This window comes from Bos mutus, chromosome 6, assembly GCF_027580195.1.
Source record: "Bos mutus isolate GX-2022 chromosome 6, NWIPB_WYAK_1.1, whole genome shotgun sequence".
Classification (NCBI taxonomy): Eukaryota; Metazoa; Chordata; class Mammalia; order Artiodactyla; family Bovidae; genus Bos; species Bos mutus.
This window is the reverse complement of record NC_091622.1, coordinates 36,832,866-36,853,844: the sequence shown is the minus strand read 5'-3', so window position 1 is coordinate 36,853,844 and position 20,979 is coordinate 36,832,866. Positions and strand designations below refer to the sequence as shown.

The following is a 20,979-nucleotide window of genomic DNA, read 5'->3' as shown; positions in this document are numbered from 1 at the left end:
CTCCCAGGGAAGGCTGTAGAGAGATCCAACCAGATTTAACTTTCATTCATTTATCTTTTTCTAAATCTTTTTTATTCAAAATTTGGAAGGAGACAAATTCAGAAACTTTCCCTTGGAGACAGGAACCACAACATAGAGAACAGTATATAAGTATTCTTGGTTTAACTAGTTTACCGTCTGCTAATAGCATTGTGTGCTAACATATTTGCCTTCTCCTTTAGAAAGGACAAGGAATTCATTGATACATCTCATTATTGTTCACCTGATGTCAGAAGATATGAGAACATCCAGTCTCATGTAAATAACCATAGATGTGGTTTTCCTGACTCTATAAATAGCAATTTAAATAGATATAGTCCTTGCCCTCTAGAATCTCACAATAAAAAACAGATGACATGGACACACATCACCACCAACAGTACCACACAAGAGAATATGATGGTTCTTAAATAGGAATTTATACTAGGTACAGTTTGGTATTTGTTTTTTTCTGGCTATGGAATATGTGAAAGTTTTGCCGGGAAATTGAGTGTGGTTAGGAAAAGCAATACTTGACTTTCACATAAACAGGAGAGGCCTGGGAGAGAAGAGGGGAGGGAGAACTTGATTGGATTATAAACGCTAATCAAAATAAATGTATCTCTAGTGGCTCCCACCACCCAAGCTTATAATTCAATAAGTGATAGCAATTGATTGATTACATAAAAGTCCAGAGAAATAATGACGGAAAAATTAGGCAAAAGTTGAATAGGTAAGCCTGGTTGGAGGGCAAAAATGCATACTGGAAATAAAAAGGTTAAAGGGGTATGATATCTTAGATTGGGTAGAAAAGGGTCCAATGATGAAGTATCAAAGAGCAACCAGGCTGATGGTGAGATAGCTCAGTAGAACACTGTAGATGGGAGGGTTGATGTCCAAACTACATACTACCTTTGGTTTCAGAGAGAAAGAGTGGATGAGGGAGACATGGAAGGAACAGTAGAAGGGTTTAGTAATAACTAGAATGTTGGCACACCCAGAATTTTTAGCATTTTTCTGATAGAGAAGACAAAACTTTGACATTTCTAATAGAAAATTCTAGGTTATTAAGATTTCAATTAAGAGCTGCAAAGAGACTTCACATGAAACTACGTTTTAGAATATTTATCTTCTTCTTTGTTGTTGCTGTTGTTCAGTCACTATGTTGTATCCGACTCTTTGTGACCCCATGAACTGCAGCACCCCAGGCTTCCCTGTCCCTCATTATCTCCTGGAGCTTGTTCAAACTCATGTCCCTTGAGTCAGTGATGCCATCCAACCATCTCATCCTCTGTTGCCCTCTTCTCCTTCTGCCCTCAATCTTTTCCAGCATTAAGGACTTTTCCAACGAGTCAGCTCTTTGCATCAGGTGGCCATCTACTTCTTAGACTTGGCTATTCATAAGTCAATACAGAGCATCTTGAACTCTATATTCTAGCAGGCAAGAAGTAATAAACAATGTTGGAAAGAAAAGTTGAGGGGCAGAGTTTTTAGACTGAGAGAGTTTAACCCAAGGTAAAAAACTAGCAAGAGACAACACCAGGACTTCAGCTCAATCTTTGATTCTAAATCCTGTGGTCACAGAAGTCTGGGGACGGAGAAATAGGCCACAGTAATATTCTATTCTAATATTACTACTATAACCTGGCGAGAAGTAATGAGAACTTGAACTAAGGCAGAAGCAATAAGAAAAGAGGGAGGGTGGATTTCAAATAAACTGTGGAGGAAGCGTTAACAAGATTTGATACCTGAGTAAACATGGCAGGTAAGAAAGAAGTGTACATCACAATGAATGTGGGGTTTTTCCAGAAACGACTCATCAGACAGTGCAACTTAGCTGTGGCATCAATGAGATGAATGTATATTCGTGTGGCATCTAAGAGAATCAGTTCATAACAACCTGTTTAAATAAAGACCATTATGATAGTGAGATTTCAACAAAAAGTTTTGTTGGATCAGCCGTGATTTAAAAAAAAAAAAGCAGTAAGGATCTGTGATTTTTTTTCTAGCACCACTCCTTAGAATGTTCCAACTAGCATGCATGAATAAATGCAGCCAATTTAGATTAGAGGGTTCCTGGAAAGGACATATCAAGCTTAAATAATTTATAGAAAATAAGAGATTACAGAATATTAGAAACAGGAAAAGTCTTAAAGATCACTTAGTTCAATTATTTCCATTAAAAAAATAACTATGTACAGACCTCTACAAACATACAAAAGTGAAGAGCATAGTATAATGAATCTCCACTGACTTATCACCAATTTGATGATTATAAATTTATGGCCAACCTTGTTTCATCTTTTTTCCCCACCCCGTGGTATCTGTTTCATCCATAAATATTTTAAGATTGAATCTCTAAAAGATGAGAATTCTTCTAAAAACATAATATCATTATACATAAAACTTAACAATAATTTCTTAATACCACAAAATATGCAATTAGCTGTCAACATTTATGTTTCATAATTTCTCTAGAACTGTCTCTGAAATCTTTTTAATCTATATTTTCCCTTCTCTCTCTTTTTTTCAATTTCTCCTGCTAATAAGAGAGAAGCCAGGTAATATGTTTGATAAACTTTCCCACTTTCTGAACTTTGCTGAATGCATCCCAATGATGTCATTTTAAATAGTCATCTGTTTCCTATAATTTCTCCAGGTATAGAGATTTCATCAGGTTCAAGTCCTACTTATTGGGAAGAATGTTCCACAGGTGACGGAGGAATGATGGTCCAACTGACTGATGGTTAGTTCTTTTTTGGCGTGAAGATTCCCTTATTTTTAAAAGATGGCTTAAATTGAAGTCTTCTTGAGGTTAAGTGGTTTACATGTTGGTAGAACAAACTTTCAGTCTTTTGATTCTCAGTTCTCAACCCCTTTTATTGTATCTTATACTATTAACAACTTACTGAGTGATTATATTGTACCAATTAACTCTGCTAGGAACTGCATGAGATGTGGCTGCACCAATTCTCAAAGTTACCCAAGCCCTAAGTCCAGAAATCATCCCAATCTTCTCCACTTCTCTTACTTCTACGGAGTCCTATTACTTTTATCTATTTAACATCACTTTTCTTTGCTCCATTCTTTCCATTCCCCACTGCTACTGCTTTAGTTTAGACTTTTACTGTTGCTTTTCTGGACCACTAAAATATCTTCTTGAAGTTCCCCCCCTCCACAACAATCTCGCTTCCCTCGATCCACCTCTTCCTTATCAACAAAAGATTTTTCCAAACTTCAATTCTAAATATATTGTTTTTCTGCTTTAATCTTTTGGGATTCTCTCATTTCCACGGTGGAGTCTGTACCCCTTAGCGCAGCCTAAGCCCCCTCCCTCATCTGGCCTTTGCCTATCTGACCAACCTCATCTGTCCCTACATCCACTCACTATATTCCAATCTATTGAATCACTGAAGTTTTTTCAATGTGCCAGCAAGGATACATAGCGATTAAAAGTAGACTCTAGAACTGGACTTGACTTTAGTCCTTAGATTCCCCCATTTATTAGCCATCTAACCCAGGGCATACTTACCATCCCTGGGCCTCATTTGCCTCACCTGTAGATGGGAATAATCTCGTAGAATTGTTTTCTGTGTGGGAAGGATAAGTAAAATTGCACAAATGAAGAACTAGCATGAGAGAACTCAGTGAATACTAGATGCTGTTGGTATGTTTTCCGTATGCTTCCATATCCTTTAAACTCATTCCCAAGAATGTTTTTTCTCTTCCTTCTTGATAACATCTTATCTATGGATAGTAAATTCCTATTCTGATGTCACAGCCCGGCTCCATTGCTCATTTGTCATTTAGAATTAAAACACCATACATTCATAGCACCTCTAAACCTTGTCTATATTTTGACTGCTCTGCCCCAGATCCATCTACACATGCATGCATGCTCAGTTGCTCAGTCATGTCTGACTCTGTGACCCCGTGGATTGTAGCCCACCAGGCTCCTATGTCCATGGGATTTTCCAAGCAAGAATACTGGAGTGGGTTGCCATTTCCTCCTCCAGGGGATCTTCCTGACCCAGGGATTGAACCTGTGTCTCCTGCAATGGAGGCGGATTCTAAAATTTTTAAAGACGAAGACAGGATCTGTCTTGTTTTTGGCTCTCCATCCTGGAACATTTGCTTTCCATTGTCCTGGGTCAGTGGACAGTTTAGTAATTTAAAGTTTGGCAAGTTGAACTAAGATGGGGTTGAGTTGAATTTTTAGAGCTTATCCAATTGTCTTTACTATGAGTCTATATCTTTTAAACAACTTTTCTGAAACCAAAGACAATTTATCCAAAGCATCTAACAGGGTGACTGGCACATACGCTTAAAACTAGTATTTATTGATTTTTGGTTTCTCAGGTAGACGTCACAGTTAGAGGAAGGTTTGATGACTGGACAAGCAGAATATGCAAGCTATTTAGCTAAGTTTCTCTTTGCAAATTAAAAAATTCAGTACTTTAGTTTATCAATCAGTTTCTTGTGTGTCTGGTTTCCCTGAATCATTTCTATAACAACAGCTCACCCTTGCCAGCTCTAATCATTGTTTTCTATAACCATGGGAAAAAAATTAAATGTGAAAATGAACCGAAAAGAGGTATACGGAAGCCCAAGAAAATACACTGAGGTGACATTTCTTGCACAACGGAAAAAGACCATATAAGTAGATAGTCTAAAGTAGTTTATTTTACAAAGCAAAAAGTGCAACCTGCTTCTCAGTAGCAGGATTCTCAAAAACTTAGTATAAATTTTATACTCAGCAATATATCTCAGGAAATTAATTATACCAAATTTATGAGTCACTATTTGAATAATATAATTGATTTTAAAGTATTAATTGCTTATTAGCTCCTGTCTTTTATTATTTAGTTTTTCTTTTTTTACTAAACTAATAATGTAAGATTGTATCTGATTACAGTAAGTTTTCCTTCCTTTAAACATAGTGAAAATTTGTATAATTATGAAAATTTTAAAGAGTTAAATCTCTTGCTATTTATTTTAATTCAAATCTAGTATATTTTTATATATATTCAGAATTCAAACTATTCATCTTCATCTTAACCTTCAATTAAATTCCACAATGCAAACCTCTTGGCACAGAACCACAGTTCATGTTTATTCAACTGAGCTTGTGTGTTGAGAAAGTGTGGAAGTTCGGGAGTTTTCTGGTGAGAATCCACATTCTGACATCACTTTGGCCATGACAGTGATTGGCTGTGGGAAGGCAAAAAAGAGTTTATAGCCCACAAGAGCAAGTGAATGAGTGAGTGAGAGAGCAGAGAGAGTATTCAATCTGTGTCACTCACTCCTGGGAGCCTGCCTTCTCACTCCAGCACTGCAAAAGGTAAGGTTTAATATAACAACTTCATTATCTTATAAATCAGGCACTCTGCATTTCACATCTCTGGACTTGGTTTTGAACATTCTATTTAAATATAGATATTAACACACTGTAGAGAATTGCTATGTAATCTAACACTTGTTTACCATTAAACTAGTACCTCATGTTTTAGATTCTTTTGAAAAAGCTAAGTTTATTAACCTCTGCTTGTAAATAAGCTCTTATTATTATATACATTAACTAGAAAATTATGCTTTCTACTTTCTATCTCTGTACCTGACAGATAACTGTTTTTACTCATTCTAATGCATTCAAGGTAACCTAACTGGAATACCATTTTGCATTTATAAATGTGCCTTGATGTATGTTGATTTCTCCATCAGTTCCCTAGTCTGTACTTCAGTTATAAACAATATTTTCCAAAATATGTATTTGGTTTCAAAGTGTTAACATCTTATAGCTCTAAAATCCGAATGAAAAAATGCATAGTACTAGGGAAATAAATGATGCTGTTAGTTTATCATACTCTTCCCAATAAAAACTTGCAATTAGATTATCAAAACAGTCCTTTAAAATTTTTGGAATTGTTGTCCGGGTTAGTAGTGGGCACTATAGAGGTCTTTTGCTCTTGATGAATCACAAAGTAAATAAAATGAGATTTATGTAGGCAGCCGATTGCTGCCTAGGTGAGTCACTTGGTTCTTTTTATATTATTCCTGTTATATTTTCATCTAGTTGTTTTTAAGGTTTGTTATGAGAAATTTTATACTCCAAAATCTTTCTACAGTTTTATGTATTTACATTTTTAGCTCTTTAAGATACTGTAATTATTCCAACTCTTTTCATACAGCTACAGAGCAGTAATCTTCCTGTTTGTTGGTGGGCTCCATCAAGAACGGCCAAATTCAAAGTATTATTCAGAGAACCTCAATAGCAATGAAAGCTTCTCAAACAGACAAGTCCCCTTCAGGGGAAAGCCTCTTTATTCCCATGTGGCCATCAAGAACTAAAGTAGACAGGACTGTGAGCAAGTTAACAAGCAACAAAATCAAAGACCCACTCTACCACAAAGACAGGCGACAGAGGATCCAAGACAGCTTTTCCAGGCCTCTAACCCTTCCCCTGTGTAATGTTCATTTTAGCTTCAGATACTCAATAAGGATGTGATAAATCATGACCAGTGATGATAAAATGCAGAGTCTATTTTCAGATATAGTATATGACATGGATTTCATACATTTTAAATATTACTTCTCCCAGTGTATTTATGGGGAAATTCTGATCACCATTACATACTGCTCTTAAGCATTGCCAAAGCTGTCACTCTGGAGGAGAACTCTCTCAGTTAAGTGTATTGGTGGCTTTCAGCAAAGTTTGTTCAACTTTTATTAAATTAGGATTTTTATCAAACAAAATAAAATTAGGATAGGATTTCACCATTGCTTTCCTTTACCTGTGAGAAATCTATGTGGAACTGAGATCTTTGCAAGGCTGAAACCCCATGACTGCTTACAAACTACTCCTATTCTGAGTAGGATCTTCTATGCAAGAGAGTTGCATCTTCTATTCCTCCATAGAATTGACTTGACTATTACCCTGACCCTGGAAAGGCCCACGTCCATTCCATAACAATCTCCCACACCAGTGATTATAAGCTTAAATGGAACTGGAGAACAATGTAATTTGAGGAAATTTGCCTCTGATACCCAAGATGAACTCGGATAACTTTTCTCATAGATTCTTCCTTAAATATGGATGTTAGGGTGCTATACGTTGTGAGAATAATATTTCACATATCATGGATTTTTCACACACATAAAAATTCAAGTATTCTAAGATACCCATGGAAAAATGCTCTTAGTCTTCATAGTACAAACAAACTTTTAGTTTAAAAGCTATATAGATGCTGGAAAGAGCCTGTAGGATAACTGGCATAAAAGTAATCATTCAAATGTATTCAAATTTTTCCTTAGTTTTTAATTATAAACAATACAAACAGGTCACATAACTACACCAGTTGGTATTCCATGTCAATGGTATTATAAGGCCTCCTTACCCCAATGTGAAACACACTAAGCATTCAAACTCTGGCAGTGATGCAATGGATATTCATTTACAAATCAGATGAGATAGGTCAAAACCAAATATGGAACTCATGATTATTCAAATAGATGGATAAAGTCTATCTTCTACCACATACATAGAAGGAAAATTTTAAAACAAAAGCAGAAATTTGGTCTTAGTTAGTCAAAACTTTAATTGGACAAAAAATGAAAACAAATTAAATACATCTCCTAGTATGTGAAGTATGTGAAGAAAAGGTACATTCTTAGTTTTACTCATTAACTTTACCACTTCATTAATTCCAGTAGCAATCACCGAAATGAAGACGGTTTTAATTTTGCTCAGCATTTTGGGAATGGCCTGTGCTCTTTCAGTAAGTTCTTTACTAAAAACCTATAGCTACTTCCATTTTTTGTCTTTTGATATTAAAGAGAGAATATATAATAATTGATTGCTCTTTTAAACAGATGAAAAATTTGAATCGAAGAGCCAAATTAGAGGATTCTGAAGAAAATGGGGTAATTAATTTTAGCATAATTCCTTGGTTTGACTACACTTACTCTAGATTTATTGTACATGAAATATGAATATATCATTTATTGTGTTCATGCAGGTATTTAAGTACAGGCCCCAATACTATGTTTATAAGCATGGCTACTTTTATCCTGCTCTAAAACGATTTGCAGTTCAAGTAAGTATAAAAGTTAATTTTTTCTCACTCCTTATAATTGAAAAGGGATTGAATTTAACTCAAAACACTGAAAATTCAACTCTCACTGAAATTCAGCCAGAAAGACCACTTGCTAAAGCAGTCTGTTTTTAATATAATAAAGTTTCTTCCCAAGGTTTCTTATAAAGCAGAGCTATACACACACAGAGAATAAACTCATTTGGGCCCAGTCTAGAATGATATAATGAAAGCACACGCCATGGAAGATCGAGTTCAGGTGTTTTGACTAATTCACTGACAAAGTGGACAATTTTGTCAGCTGTTGACATTTAAGTCAGTGATGCAGCCACGAACTGCCATTTTAGGTAGATTCAATACTGTCATATAGCTGTTTTATATCCAATAACGTAGAGTCCTTTAATTTACAGGGAAATGAATTCATAAACAACAAAGACCATTACAAAATTCCTGATAATCTGTGGTTTGCTCAAGATTTTCTTAACCTTTGACCTGTGTAATTCACTAGAATAAGAATGGCTCAAGAATGCAAAGGAAAGACAAATTCATGAAGCGAACTAAAAAACTTGTGAGAAAAACAAAACATTCTTAAAATTTGTAAACAAACAAAAAATAACTAACCACTAAAAATAAGAGTTTCTGTTTATACTGGGTTACTACCTGTGAAGAGGGTTCTGAAAACTAGAGGGTGTGGTGCTGATTTTAAATAGACAACAAACCAGCATTGTGCTATTTTTATTACTGTACAGTTTGGGTTCAGGGCACCAATTATGCACCATCTGACCCAGGACTTCTGAGACACTAAAAGCAGTCAGGACGCCGAAAACTATGCCTCAGCACAGTGGCTTGGCATAACATCCTGCCATATGTTGAGCTAACCCATTTCTAACTCATACAATGATAGGAAATGATCATTTTAAAGTATTTCTAGCACCATAATAATTATGGGGAATGTGTGTAGCCGCAGAAATATGAGCATGGTTGATACAAGCATTGTGGGTTTTCAGAATTGCCTTCCATTCTTTGGTTTGCCCATAAATATAACAGTGCTCATTTGAAATTTCGTTGTCTTTCTTAAACTAAATGATAATACATTCAAATTTTGGACCACTTCCTCAACTTTTCTAAAATATCACATAGAGATATTCCTATCTAGAAAATTTTACAGATATATACATGCGGTCCAATTCAAATGTCCACACTGAAAAGATATTAGGAAAGGTTATATTTTTCCTTATTGATAGACCCAAACTTCATAGATTTTTAAGCGGATCTTTAATATTCAAAATTGCTACAGACTATATGCAGATAGGTCTATCTCAAGCAATGCAGAATTTGTAAATAAGAGAGTTGTTTTAAAATAGAATTCATAACACAACATTGTAAATCAACTATACTCCAACAAAATTTTTTTTAAAAAAGAAAAACTAAATTAATTAAATAAGTAAAATAGAATCCAATGAATATATCTTGCAATCTAACAGTCTGAGCTAGTACTGATGATCTACTGTTCCACTTTACAAAGTTTGATTTCCAAGATGTTTCTCCTTGCATGTCTATTTATATGCTTCCATAGCTCTTAATTACTCATTTTCTTAAGTCTATTAAGTATTTAGTACCCAGATTATCACCCCCAAAATCATTAAGCTTCGTTGGCTTTGACATTCATGTTATATTCAGATGGAATCTTTGTTTATATACAATCATTTCCAAAATACCAATATGCATGAAATATATTGATTGCCAGGCTGTCAACCTATTGCAGTTTATCTGCTTGGCTATAGAAATGGAAGTATAAATAAGGGTTTTTTTGCTATTGCTACGTCACTTCAGTCGTGTCCAACTCTGTGCAACCCCATAGACGGCAGCCCACCAGGCTCCCCCATCCCTGAGATTCTCCAGGCAAGAACACTGGAGTGGCTTGCCATTTCCTTCTCCAGTGCATGAAAGTGAAAAGTGAAAGTGAAGTTGCTCAGTCGTGTCTGACTCTTAGTGACCCCATGGACTGCAGCCTACCAGGCTCCTCCGCCCACGGGATTTTCCAGGCAAGAGTACTGGAGTGGGGTGCCATTGCCTTCTCCGTAAATAAGGTTAATACCCTAATTTAATTTTTAATTCCTTAAAAAAAGGAAACTTTTTTTTTATGATTAAAACATTTGATTAGTGTGTGAACTCTTAGACAGCAAGGACTTTATCTTATATTTCTTTTATCAGACTCATCTCAGTTATTACAGTACTTGATGTGGAAAAACTGCCCATATTTCCAACTTCTTCTCTTGCTATGATTCTGATTATCAGTACAACACCTGGAATGTGTCTTCTGGAAGTGAATAAATCCAGTAAGGATAGAGGTTGGAAGGAGTATATGAAAGACTTCCAGAAGGATCCGTAGGACTTAGTAACAACTTGGTAATAAGGCCTAATTGAAAGAAAGGAAAATAAAAAAAATGCTGAGGCTTCAAGGCATTTCAAGCAGTTTTTAAATTGTCCTTACGTAGATACTAATTGAAGAGTGATGTGGTTGAAGTAGAATGAAAGCTAGGGGTAAGGAAGCTTGTAAAATGATTAAAACACTCCCACTGAGTATGATTTCAACACCTTTAGACCATGAAATTTTTGTAACTTGTTTTATGTCCCTGGATAAGTTCCAGAGTTTCCTGGTTTATAGTCTACGGGAACTTGAATAGAATTTTTATCCTGCTGTTGTATGAAAACTGAATAAATCTTAATTACATTTAAAAAACCACTCCTGCTGAGACAAAATATGGTACACAAATAAGCTGTTCTCTCTATATATAATTTAACTAACAAATAGAAATAGTTTCAATAGAACCTTATGCTTTTTTCACCTCTGGCTAGGGAAGGCACAGCCATTAAGGTCATGGCAGTGGAAGAGTCAGTCTAATTGTTCTCTTTTCCACCCAAGGTTATTCCTGGCTCAAGGGGAGAAGCATTCCTTTCCTTTGGTATATGGTGTGGCCACCTGAAGAATGAGCCCAATAGGCAGAGACCTGAGCAGTACTGGGACATAAATATTCCCTCAACCGATCTCTCACCCTAAGGTTCTTCTATAGCTATGTTTTCTAAGACCCACCGTACTTCACAAGTCACCAGAATCAAAGATAAATTTTCAGGGCAGAAAATGATAGAATCTTATGTTGGGCTTTTACTTATACCAAGGAGAAATAGTGGTTGCAGAAAAAGAAGGAAAATTCAATTGGGATTACCATTTCCTTTTAAAAAATAGCAAAGTTGGGACTTCTCTGGTGGCCCAGTGGCTAAGACTCTAAACTCCCAATGCAGGAGGCCTGTGTTCAATCTCTGGTCAGGGATTGTGGCCCTACATGCCACAACTAAGAACTGTAAATATACATAAATATTTATGTATAAATAAATACATAAATACAAAAATAAATATTTTAAAAAACATAGCAAAGCTCATTAACTTTTATTTTTATATAGACTCCTTGGTTTCATTTATTCTCATTCAATATTGAGCTTTCTAGAGAAATAGTACTCATAAATTTCCTAAATAGGTAAATTAATTTCTCTTCTTATATAACATATCTCTCATATGAATTTTTCTCTCATAAAGTTTTATAGACACACACACACTTCAATTTAGGAATGGCTTTAATTAGATTAAAAGGTACTAAAATTATATGCAAATTTAATTTCAAGTCAAAGTCTAATTTAAATTCACCAGGAGAACTCATCATTTAAGAAAATCATCCAGGTGGTGCTACTGATAAAGAACCTGCCTGCAGTGCAGGAGAAAAGGAGACACAGGTTAGATACCCAGGTTGGGAAGAGCTCCTGAAGGACGGTGTGGCTACCCGCTCCAGTATTCTTGCCTGGAGAATCCCATGGACAGAGGAACCTGGCGGGCTACAGTCCATAGGGTCGCACAGAGTCAGACAAGACTGAAGAGACTTAGCACACAAAAACTTATATTTTGTAATAAGTCTAATTATCATTTCATTCATATTTTATAAAGAAAATGAAACAATGATACCTATGTTATAGCTTAAGATTTGCCTTGAACGGATTGGAGAATTCAGCCATTGTGAGCTTCAGATTCCTTTTCTGTAAAATAAAAAAATTGGACCAGATAATCCTCTCATTCTCTCAGAGCTAAGTCATTCTGCCATTCATTGCTTAGTTTTTACATACAAAATGTTTCAATATATTGTCAATACTTTCGAAGTTAAAAATGGAGTATTTCAAAGCATATCCTGGTCACTGTAAAATTCCCGTTTTTCTCTAACCTCATTTCATATATGTCTAGTCTCCTCATATCTTTCTCACAGTAGCTGAGAACTGTTCTAAGTAAATAAATATATATGTACCTATATTCATATGTGTATGAATTCATGTATACATATTTTTTAGAGCAGTAGTGACTCATCTGAAGAAAATGGAAATGGTGATAGCTCAGAAGAGGAAGAGGAAGAAGAGGTAAGGAATTTCTTCAGTCTTTTTTTTTTTCCATAACAAACCAGGCAGCACAAAATAAATAGAAAACTGGTTTCCTGTAGCTTAGACTCAGCAAATAGCCATTTCCAGCTTACCAATTGCCCCCAGTCTTCTATTTTGGAGAAGGGGGATATTATTTAAATTAAAATTAACTAAAACGACCTGTTTAAAACACTATTACAATTTGGGGTTAAAGTTACCTGTAAGTGGTACATGAATACAAAAGTATCTCTATTTTAAGTGGAAGAAAGGTTGATTCTGAAAAAAAGGAAGAAAGCATTATTTACATTTATAGATGGACAGAGTGTATGATAAAAGATAAATACATAATGATCCTAAAGTTAGTGCAATACTTGTTTTATGTATTGCACTAGTTAATAAGGACTGAACTTTAAAAATTCAATTTGATGAGTGCGTAGTATAAGAAAGTCTTAGATTCTCTACAGTGTTACTGTGATTCATCTGCCTTTCTTTTTTTTTAATGTTAATTTATTTATGGTTGTGCTGGATCTTTGTTGTTGTGTGCAGGCTTTCTCTAGTTGTGAGTGGGGCTACTCCAGTTGCAGCGCTCGGGTTTCTCATTGTGGTGGCTTCTCTTGTCGCGGTGAGCAGGCCCAGTAGTTGTGGTCCATGGGCTTAGTTGCCCTGTGGCACGTGGGATCCTCCCAGACCAGGGATCGAACCCGTGTTCCCTGAATTGGCAGGCAGATTCTTAATCACTGGACCAGGGAAGTGCCTCATCTGCCCTTCTTGACTCACACAGTAGGGTTGTTCTTTTTAATTGGAATTTCATATGTCTTTTTGTCTAATAATAAAATTCATGTCCTTGCAGAAATGCCAAGATGTAGAAATATCTTCCTATAAAGTACTACAAATTAGTGTAGTTCATGGCTAAAATTCATCTACATAACCTGGAAATTGTACTAACATGTTTACAGCTGATATCCTTGCCCATGCAAACTACTATTTAGGTACATTTTCCTGGATAGTCAATTACAGCTATCCACTGGTTTGAGAACCTTCTAAATTCAGGTATTCTTAGGTGCTATTTATGAAGGCACAATGACAGTCCAAAATGGATCATGGATAAATTCTGCTATCCTGAAAACAAAGTGGTGTGGGAACTTTAAAAGTGACAAATAATTAGTTTAATTTTTTGAACCATAAAATAACATTTTCAGTACCATAATTTAACCCAATAGCTTTTAAAGGAAGACCTTACAAGAATGTCAAGCCAGTACCAGGAAAAATGCCACCTACTGCCTGGAGTTCCACATACTAATCTTACACAAGAACTAAGTTAGGGTAATCCATTTAACTACAGCTGTTTGCTGTACAGTGACTGTAAAATTGCCTTACCAGCTAGACTTCCCAATTGGATTGCATACCTTTTGGCAATGGTTCTTCATTTGTTGTAATGGTGGTTGGGGATGGAGGAAGATTAAGAGTCCTTCAGGACTCTGATGAAATCTCACCTACTCAATATTTTCCCAACAGTCTGTGAACATTTCTAGTCCTCTCAGAACTTATCTGCAAACTCCCCATGAACCAGGACACTTGAGACCACAGGTTATATCCCCTGCTTTGAGGATGAACAGTGTTGTAATCTCTTTTGCATCTCTTCACGCTGCCCAGCTCAGTTTCTTATACGTATTTAGTGCCAAGTCAATATTTGGTGGTTTGGTTTTAGAACTTCAGAGGAATAAATGCTCCAAAGACCATTCATCCAAAGTGTTAATGGAAAACGGTGTGAATAAAACTTGTAGTCTTCCATCCTGAAGATAATTTAGAACTTCTTTTTTCCCCATCTCTTCTCTAAAATTTCACTGGCAATTTAGGTTAAATACAGAGTCCCCAGGAATTGTAGTTCCAGGATCAGGTGCTTAGGCATATTTTCTACTTCATGATTACACATTTTTTTTCCCCTCTCCTAAATTATCCAGTCTCATCTTTTAAAGTTTTATTGACACATTGGCTTCTGTTGTGGCTCAGCTGGTAAAGAATCAGACTGCAATGTGGGAGACTTGGGTTCAATCCCTGGGTTGAGAAGATCCCCTGGAGAAGGGAAAGGCTACCCACTCCACTATTCTGGCCTGGAGAATTCCATGGACTAGTCCATGGGGTCACAGAGTCAGACACAACTGAGCGACTTTCACTTTCAATATACATAACACAATTATCATAAGTTTGTTGATGATTGAAATTTCAGAAATTGAACACCTTAAGTATTACTCAGAACCTATAGAAAAAGCAGCACATGCCTTGTGCTCCATTCCATTCATTAACCAACCCCCACCAAGGGCAAATGCTATGATGACTCCTATCAGAAAGATTGTTTTTGGCTCAGTGTTTCATTCATATACACACATATATGTATGGAATCATGCAGCATATACTCTTGTACATGTAGCCTCTTTCACTCTTAGCTTCAGAGACTGACCCATATGATTCTGTAGTTGCAAATCATTTGTTCTCAATATCAGTATTTCATCACGTCTGTGTATCACAATGTGCTAACCTCCTGTTGATGGGCAGTTAAGGAGTTTTCAGATTTGGCCTGTGACCAAAGAGTGCTGCTGTGAATGTTCTAGTACTCCTTCTGGTGAACATATGCATTCATTTCTGGAGGCCACTTTACCTAGACATGAAATGTGTATGTTGAAAGGTCTGCATATATTCATCCTGAGGAGATGTCACCAATAGCTTCCCACAGCCGAGATACTAATATAAACTCCCACTATCCCTATAGGAGCATTCCATCAACTCTACATTCTCATCCACACATGTTTCTTTCAGTCATTTTAGTCTTTCTAGTGGGTTAATAATACACTCAAGTACAAATGACTGCTAATTTTTCTATTCAAAAAGATATTTGAGGCCCAGGGCTTCCCTGGTGGCTCCGATGGCAAAGAATTCACCTGCAATGCAGGAGACCTGGGTTTGATCCCTGGGTCAGGAAGATCCTCTGGAGAAGGGAATGGCTATCTACTCCAACATTCTTGCCTGGAGAATTCCATGGACAGAGGAGCCTGGTAGCCTATAGTCCATGGGGATGCAAGGAGTTGAACATGACAGAGCGACTAACACACACACATCCATCAAAAGTTTGACCTACTTTCCTTTTTAAGTCATTGCAGCAGGACAACCTTAAATAAGTACCAGAAAAAGAAAGGGTGTCGTAGGAGAAAATAGAGAATCCTACGAATTGGGAGTCTGGGTCTGTGGTCACGACCCTGCTGCTAATGAGCTGCCATGTCTTTGACCTCATGTAGTCATTTGTCCCACTGGACCTCAGATTTTCACTTGTGAAACAAGTGTGAAGGACCCAATCTGTGTATTTTCCTACCCAAAAAAGCTTTCCTCTTTCTCCCCTAAAAGGTTTAGTCTGTTGGACTAAAGCATATAAACATGAAAAAGTAAATAAACAGTATGATGTTTGTGGAATATTTGACAAAGTTAGCTTGGAGACTGTTTTAAGGTGGACTCTAGTAGTCCCAAGCATTCACTGAAACAGTAAAATTTACATATCTATGAAACAGACATAGTTTTTTTAGTAATAAGAAAAGCTAAATGTGGCTTTTGTTTGTTTGTTTTGAAGTCTTAAAATATAAGATGCCTAGTTAAAAGTTATCCTAACATACAATCTCTTTAAAAATGCATTGAAATAAATTCACTTTTCTAGTACTCATTTAAACTAAATAAATTCTCTGTGTATGAATTCCTGACTTTCAATACTAGCTATGAATTACTTTGGGAGATTAACTCAGTCTACAGTTTATTGCCTAACAACATGGAGTAAAGACAAAACAGTAAAATACTGAAGATGATAAAAATATTCATAGAGAAGTAGTAATTTTTAGAAAACATCTTCCTACAATAACATAATACATTAGTAAGAATTTATTGGAGTTAGCAGATGGAGTTTGAATTTAATATATTTCTTTTCCTTTAAATACTCTTGAAAGTAAATGAAATACATTCACTTCTTTTTTTTTTATAGTACATAAGACATGCAATTAACTTGTTTGAAGAGAAGGGGTTCTATATAAAAAAAAAATCCTTAAAATAAAAACATCCTAGATTTAGTGTCAGCAATTCACATAAATCCTCCTCCTCATCAAAAATCATCATGGTACAATAAAAGGGCTCAATTTTTTTTTTAGTTAGAAAGATACAGTTTCATCATTCACCATAAGAATTTAGTTAATTATTTAATTTATCCAAGCTCACTTTCCTTTTCTAAAGAGTGTAAGTAATAATCTTACCTTACAAGGCTACTCTAGGGAATAAGAAAATAAGTCTAAATTTCTCAGCTTATTTGTCATCAAATACAATAATTAATGTACTATTATGTCATCAGTTCAGTTCAGTTCAGTCGCTCAATCGTGTCCGACTCTTTGAGACCCTGTGAATTGCAGCACGCCAGGCCTCCCTGTCCATCACCAACTCCTGGAATTTACTCAAACTCACGTCCATCGAGTCGGTGATGCCATCCAGCCATCTATCCTCTGTCATCCCCTTCTCTTCCTGCTCCCAATCCCTCCCAGCATCAGAGTCTTTTCCAATGAGTCAACTCTTCACATGAGGTGACCAAAGTACTGGAGTTTCAGCTTTAGCATCGTTGCTTCCAAAGAAATCCCAGGGCTGATCTCCTTCAGAATGGACTGGTTGGATCTCCTTGCAGTTCAAGGGACTCTCAAGAGTCTTCTCTAATACCACAGTTCAAAAGCATCAATTCTTCAGCACTCAGCTTTCTTCACAGTCTGACTCTCACATCCATACATGACCACAGGAAAAACCATAGCCTTGACTAGACGGACCTTTGTTGGCAAAGCAATGTCTCTGCTTTTGAATCATAGTAGTTATTAATAAGACTTCAAGAGCCTAAGCTATATATAGTATGATACCATAGAGTCAGATGTGCTGAAATTATTATATAAATATTTTTGAATTGATTAAGTAGAATACAGAATATCTAAAACACACCATAGTGAGGTAAACAGGGTGAAAATACTTTGAATTCCAAGAAGTGAGAACTGCAACTGGCATAAGAGGAAGCAGAAGTGTCAACACTGGGCGACCAGACGGCTGAGGGAAACCATCAGCCATTGTTATTTTCCTAATAATGGTTCATGACTCCAACAAATCTTGAGTTATCTTTCAGCTAAAATAATTTTTTCTTGCTCTGGACATTTTCAACAGGAGACTTCAAATGAAGAAGGAAACAATGGAGGGAATGAGGATTCTGACGAAAACGAAGACGAAGAATCAGAGGCTGAGAACACCACCCTTTCCACTACCACACTTGGCTATGGAGAGATTACACCTGGAACTGGAGACATAGGTCTAGCTGCCATCTGGCTTCCCAGGAAGGTAATAATTCCTCCAAAATGTTCAATCTGCTTTCCTTTTTTACTGAAGTTCGAGGTTATCCTGACACTATACATACAGTATTTTATATTCTCTTCATTAACTTGATGAAAAAGTAAGAGCGGGTACAATATCCCTGTTTACAAATAAATAAGGAGAGATCTTTTCCCAGGCAAGATGTCTTCCCATGTTCTTACACTGACTTTTCAACATTATCACAGAAGACTAAGGCCAAGCATCTTAACAATGGATAAAAAGTGCTGAGAGATACCATTGTGTTTCCAAGGCAGAGAAAGCGGGTAGCGAAGTTATAGAAAGCATCTCCCACAGAAAAGACTTATTTATCAAGTGGCTTTTTCTCCATCAGCACCTAATGACAAAAGTTCTAATTCTGAATTTAAAACCTCCACCAGTTCTTTTGTAAGTTAAACTGGTTTCAATTCAAAATTACATGTAGTACAAAGATGTCAGCACAGAAAGCTTGTGTTGGATGAAACAATGGCCTTAAATTTTATGTTTTTCACACCTAGATTTGAATTCTTTCAAACTTTTCCTTATAGGCTGGGGCTACAGGAAAGAAGGCTACAAAAGAGGATGAGAGTGATGAAGAAGAAGAGGAAGAAGAAGAGGAAGAAAATGAGGCAGAGGTGGATGATAATGAGCAAGGCATAAATGGCACCAGCAGCAACAGCACAGAGGTAGACAATGGCCATGGCAGCAGTGGTGGGGATAATGGAGAGGAAGAGGGCAAAGAAGAAAGTGTCACTGAAGCCAATACAGAAGGAATCACTGTGGCTGGAGAGACCACTACTTCTCCAAATGGTGGGTTTAAACCTACAATCCCACACCAGGAGGTCTATGGGACTACCCCACCACCGTTTGGGAAAACCACCACCCCTGGGGAGTATGAACAAACAGGCACCAATGAGTATGACAATGGGTATGAAATCTATGAAAGTGAGAACGGAGATCCTCGTGGGGACAATTATCGAGCCTATGAGGATGAGTATAGCTACTATAAAGGGCGTGGCTATGACAGCTATGATGGTCAAGATTACTACAGCCACCAGTGAAGGCCCAGACTGGGATGAATTCACCCGTTCTGGGATTTTGTGTGGCTACCGTTTTCAAAGTTCAACTCAGGAAGGTGCAACATAACAAATGTGCATTTTATAATGTGGAATGGTGCTACTGTTCCAAAGTGGTTTTCTATAATTGCTTCTTCAAGTAATGGGCTTCTTATTGCTTTTCCCTACTATGTTATTGAAAGGTCGTAAATCAGGGCCATTCATCAAGTGGTAAACCAATGCATGAGATAGTATGTGATTGAGTATTTTGAGGTTGTAGTCCTATAAATAGTAATTTTAATGTGTTTCCACTAACTGCTAAAACATATTCTGTGCAATAGCTGCTTCTTAGAAGAGATTAGATTCACTAACATTAGTGACACTGTATACAATAAATGTGCAGTTCTTTAATCTTTAGTGTGTGATTAAAGTGTGATTTAAAGTGATTAAATATACTGTCACTGTATATTAGGTTTAATTATCACTGTCATGTATTTTTATGTGACCTGTATGTATATTGTATCTATGGATTTTATCACAAATAAAAATGCAACCCTTCAGATGTGTTATAATTATGAAGAAAAATGAGAGATTCAGGATGGAAAAAGGTGAGACCAGAGGGAGGACAATTCAGCTAAAGGACAAAAGTTTATTTCTACTATGGTTTAAAACTCAGAAAGACTATAGACATTTTCTCATGGATAAATGAACTTGACTAAGATTTTTGACATGTTTGTGGGCAGGGTCGGCCATGTATATCAAGGTAAACAGCTTTTATTAGACTTGCCAGATTTTATGCATACAAATGTAGGATACCTAAATTTGAATCTCAGATAAATAATGAGTAACTCATTAGTATGAGGATGTGTCATGCAATATTTGGCCTTTGTGAACTATTTGGGACATATTTGTACTAAATGAATGATTTATTATTTGAAATTTAAGTTTAATTGAATGTCCTGTGTTATATCTGGCAACCCCATACCTATTTGATTTGATTTTAGGTAGGATAGGGGTGGGATGAGGTAGAAAACTCTTACACATATGTCAACCCATCATCTCCTAACTTTTTATTATGAAAAAAACCAAGCCTTCAGAAAGGTTGGGTAACTAGTACATGAGCACCTAGATTCACCAATGGTTAACATTTTGCCACATTTATCTCTATTTCTGTGTGCCTATCTTCATATGTGTACATATGTTTGTTGTTGTTCAGTCATTCAGTCTTGTTCGACTATTTGCGACCCCATGGACTGCAGCATGCCAGGCTTCCCTGTCCTTTACCAAGAGAGATATACATATACACACATACATACATATATACTTTGCCAAACCATTAAAGAGTGATTGTAGACATCATGGAATCATAATGCTTCACCCTTAAATACTTCAGCATTTAGTATTAGAACAAGGAATTCTCCTATATAGCTGCCATATCATTCTCATTCTCAAGAAATTTAACATAGGTATGCTAATATTTTCTAATACACAGTCCATATTCAAATTTTCCCAATGATTCCCATAATATCACTTATTGCTAACTCAGTAAATCCTCACAAAACTTTATCAGGTAGGTTTTATTGTCATTGCCAATATTATTGACAAAGGGGCTGAGGAACAAAGAGGTTAAGCAGCTTGCACCAGATCATTATGGCAAAACTGAAGTTAAGACATAGGTAGCCTAGCTTTAGGACCTGTTTCTTAACCATTAGCCTATGTTCATCAGGAATGCTATATTCATTAGTATGTATTCATTAGGAATGGATGTTAAGCCATGAGTGGTCAGAAAATCTTTAATGATGAGGACTTGTTGAACAAATTTCTTAGAACCAGCTATATTTTATGACTTGAGCCCTAAAGAATATTTCCAAAACAAGGATCCTCTGATATTTTTGGTATACCTTTCTATATAGGCTGTTTGGTATTGTGCAAAATGCATGAAACCTAGAATTAGTGGG

At 36.3% G+C, this 20,979-nt stretch overlaps 1 protein-coding gene across 1 annotated transcript; it reads left to right on the top strand.

Moving 5' to 3' along the window:
- The first annotated feature begins 5,235 nt into the window (after nt 1–5,235).
- Nucleotides 5,236–19,538, top strand: IBSP (integrin binding sialoprotein). Its single transcript, XM_005897798.3, has 7 exons — nt 5,236–5,359; nt 7,726–7,793; nt 7,888–7,938; nt 8,034–8,111; nt 12,501–12,566; nt 17,787–17,957; nt 18,515–19,538. The coding sequence occupies exons 2-7, from the start codon at nt 7,740–7,742 to the stop codon at nt 19,025–19,027; spliced, it is 933 nt and encodes a 310-aa protein (XP_005897860.2). The 5' UTR covers nt 5,236–5,359; nt 7,726–7,739; the 3' UTR covers nt 19,028–19,538.
- Nucleotides 19,539–20,979: the final 1,441 nt, after the last annotated feature.

Excerpts from the sequence above, each read along its gene's own strand:
- IBSP (XM_005897798.3), top strand. The coding sequence starts at position 7,740 with ATGAAGACGGTTTTAATTTTGCTCAGCATTTTGGGAATGGCCTGTGCT. Across the intron at positions 8,112-12,500 it reads TAAAACGATTTGCAGTTCAA|AGCAGTAGTGACTCATCTGA; the intron begins GTAAGTATAAAA and ends CATATTTTTTAG. Across the intron at positions 17,958-18,514 it reads CCATCTGGCTTCCCAGGAAG|GCTGGGGCTACAGGAAAGAA; the intron begins GTAATAATTCCT and ends TTTTCCTTATAG.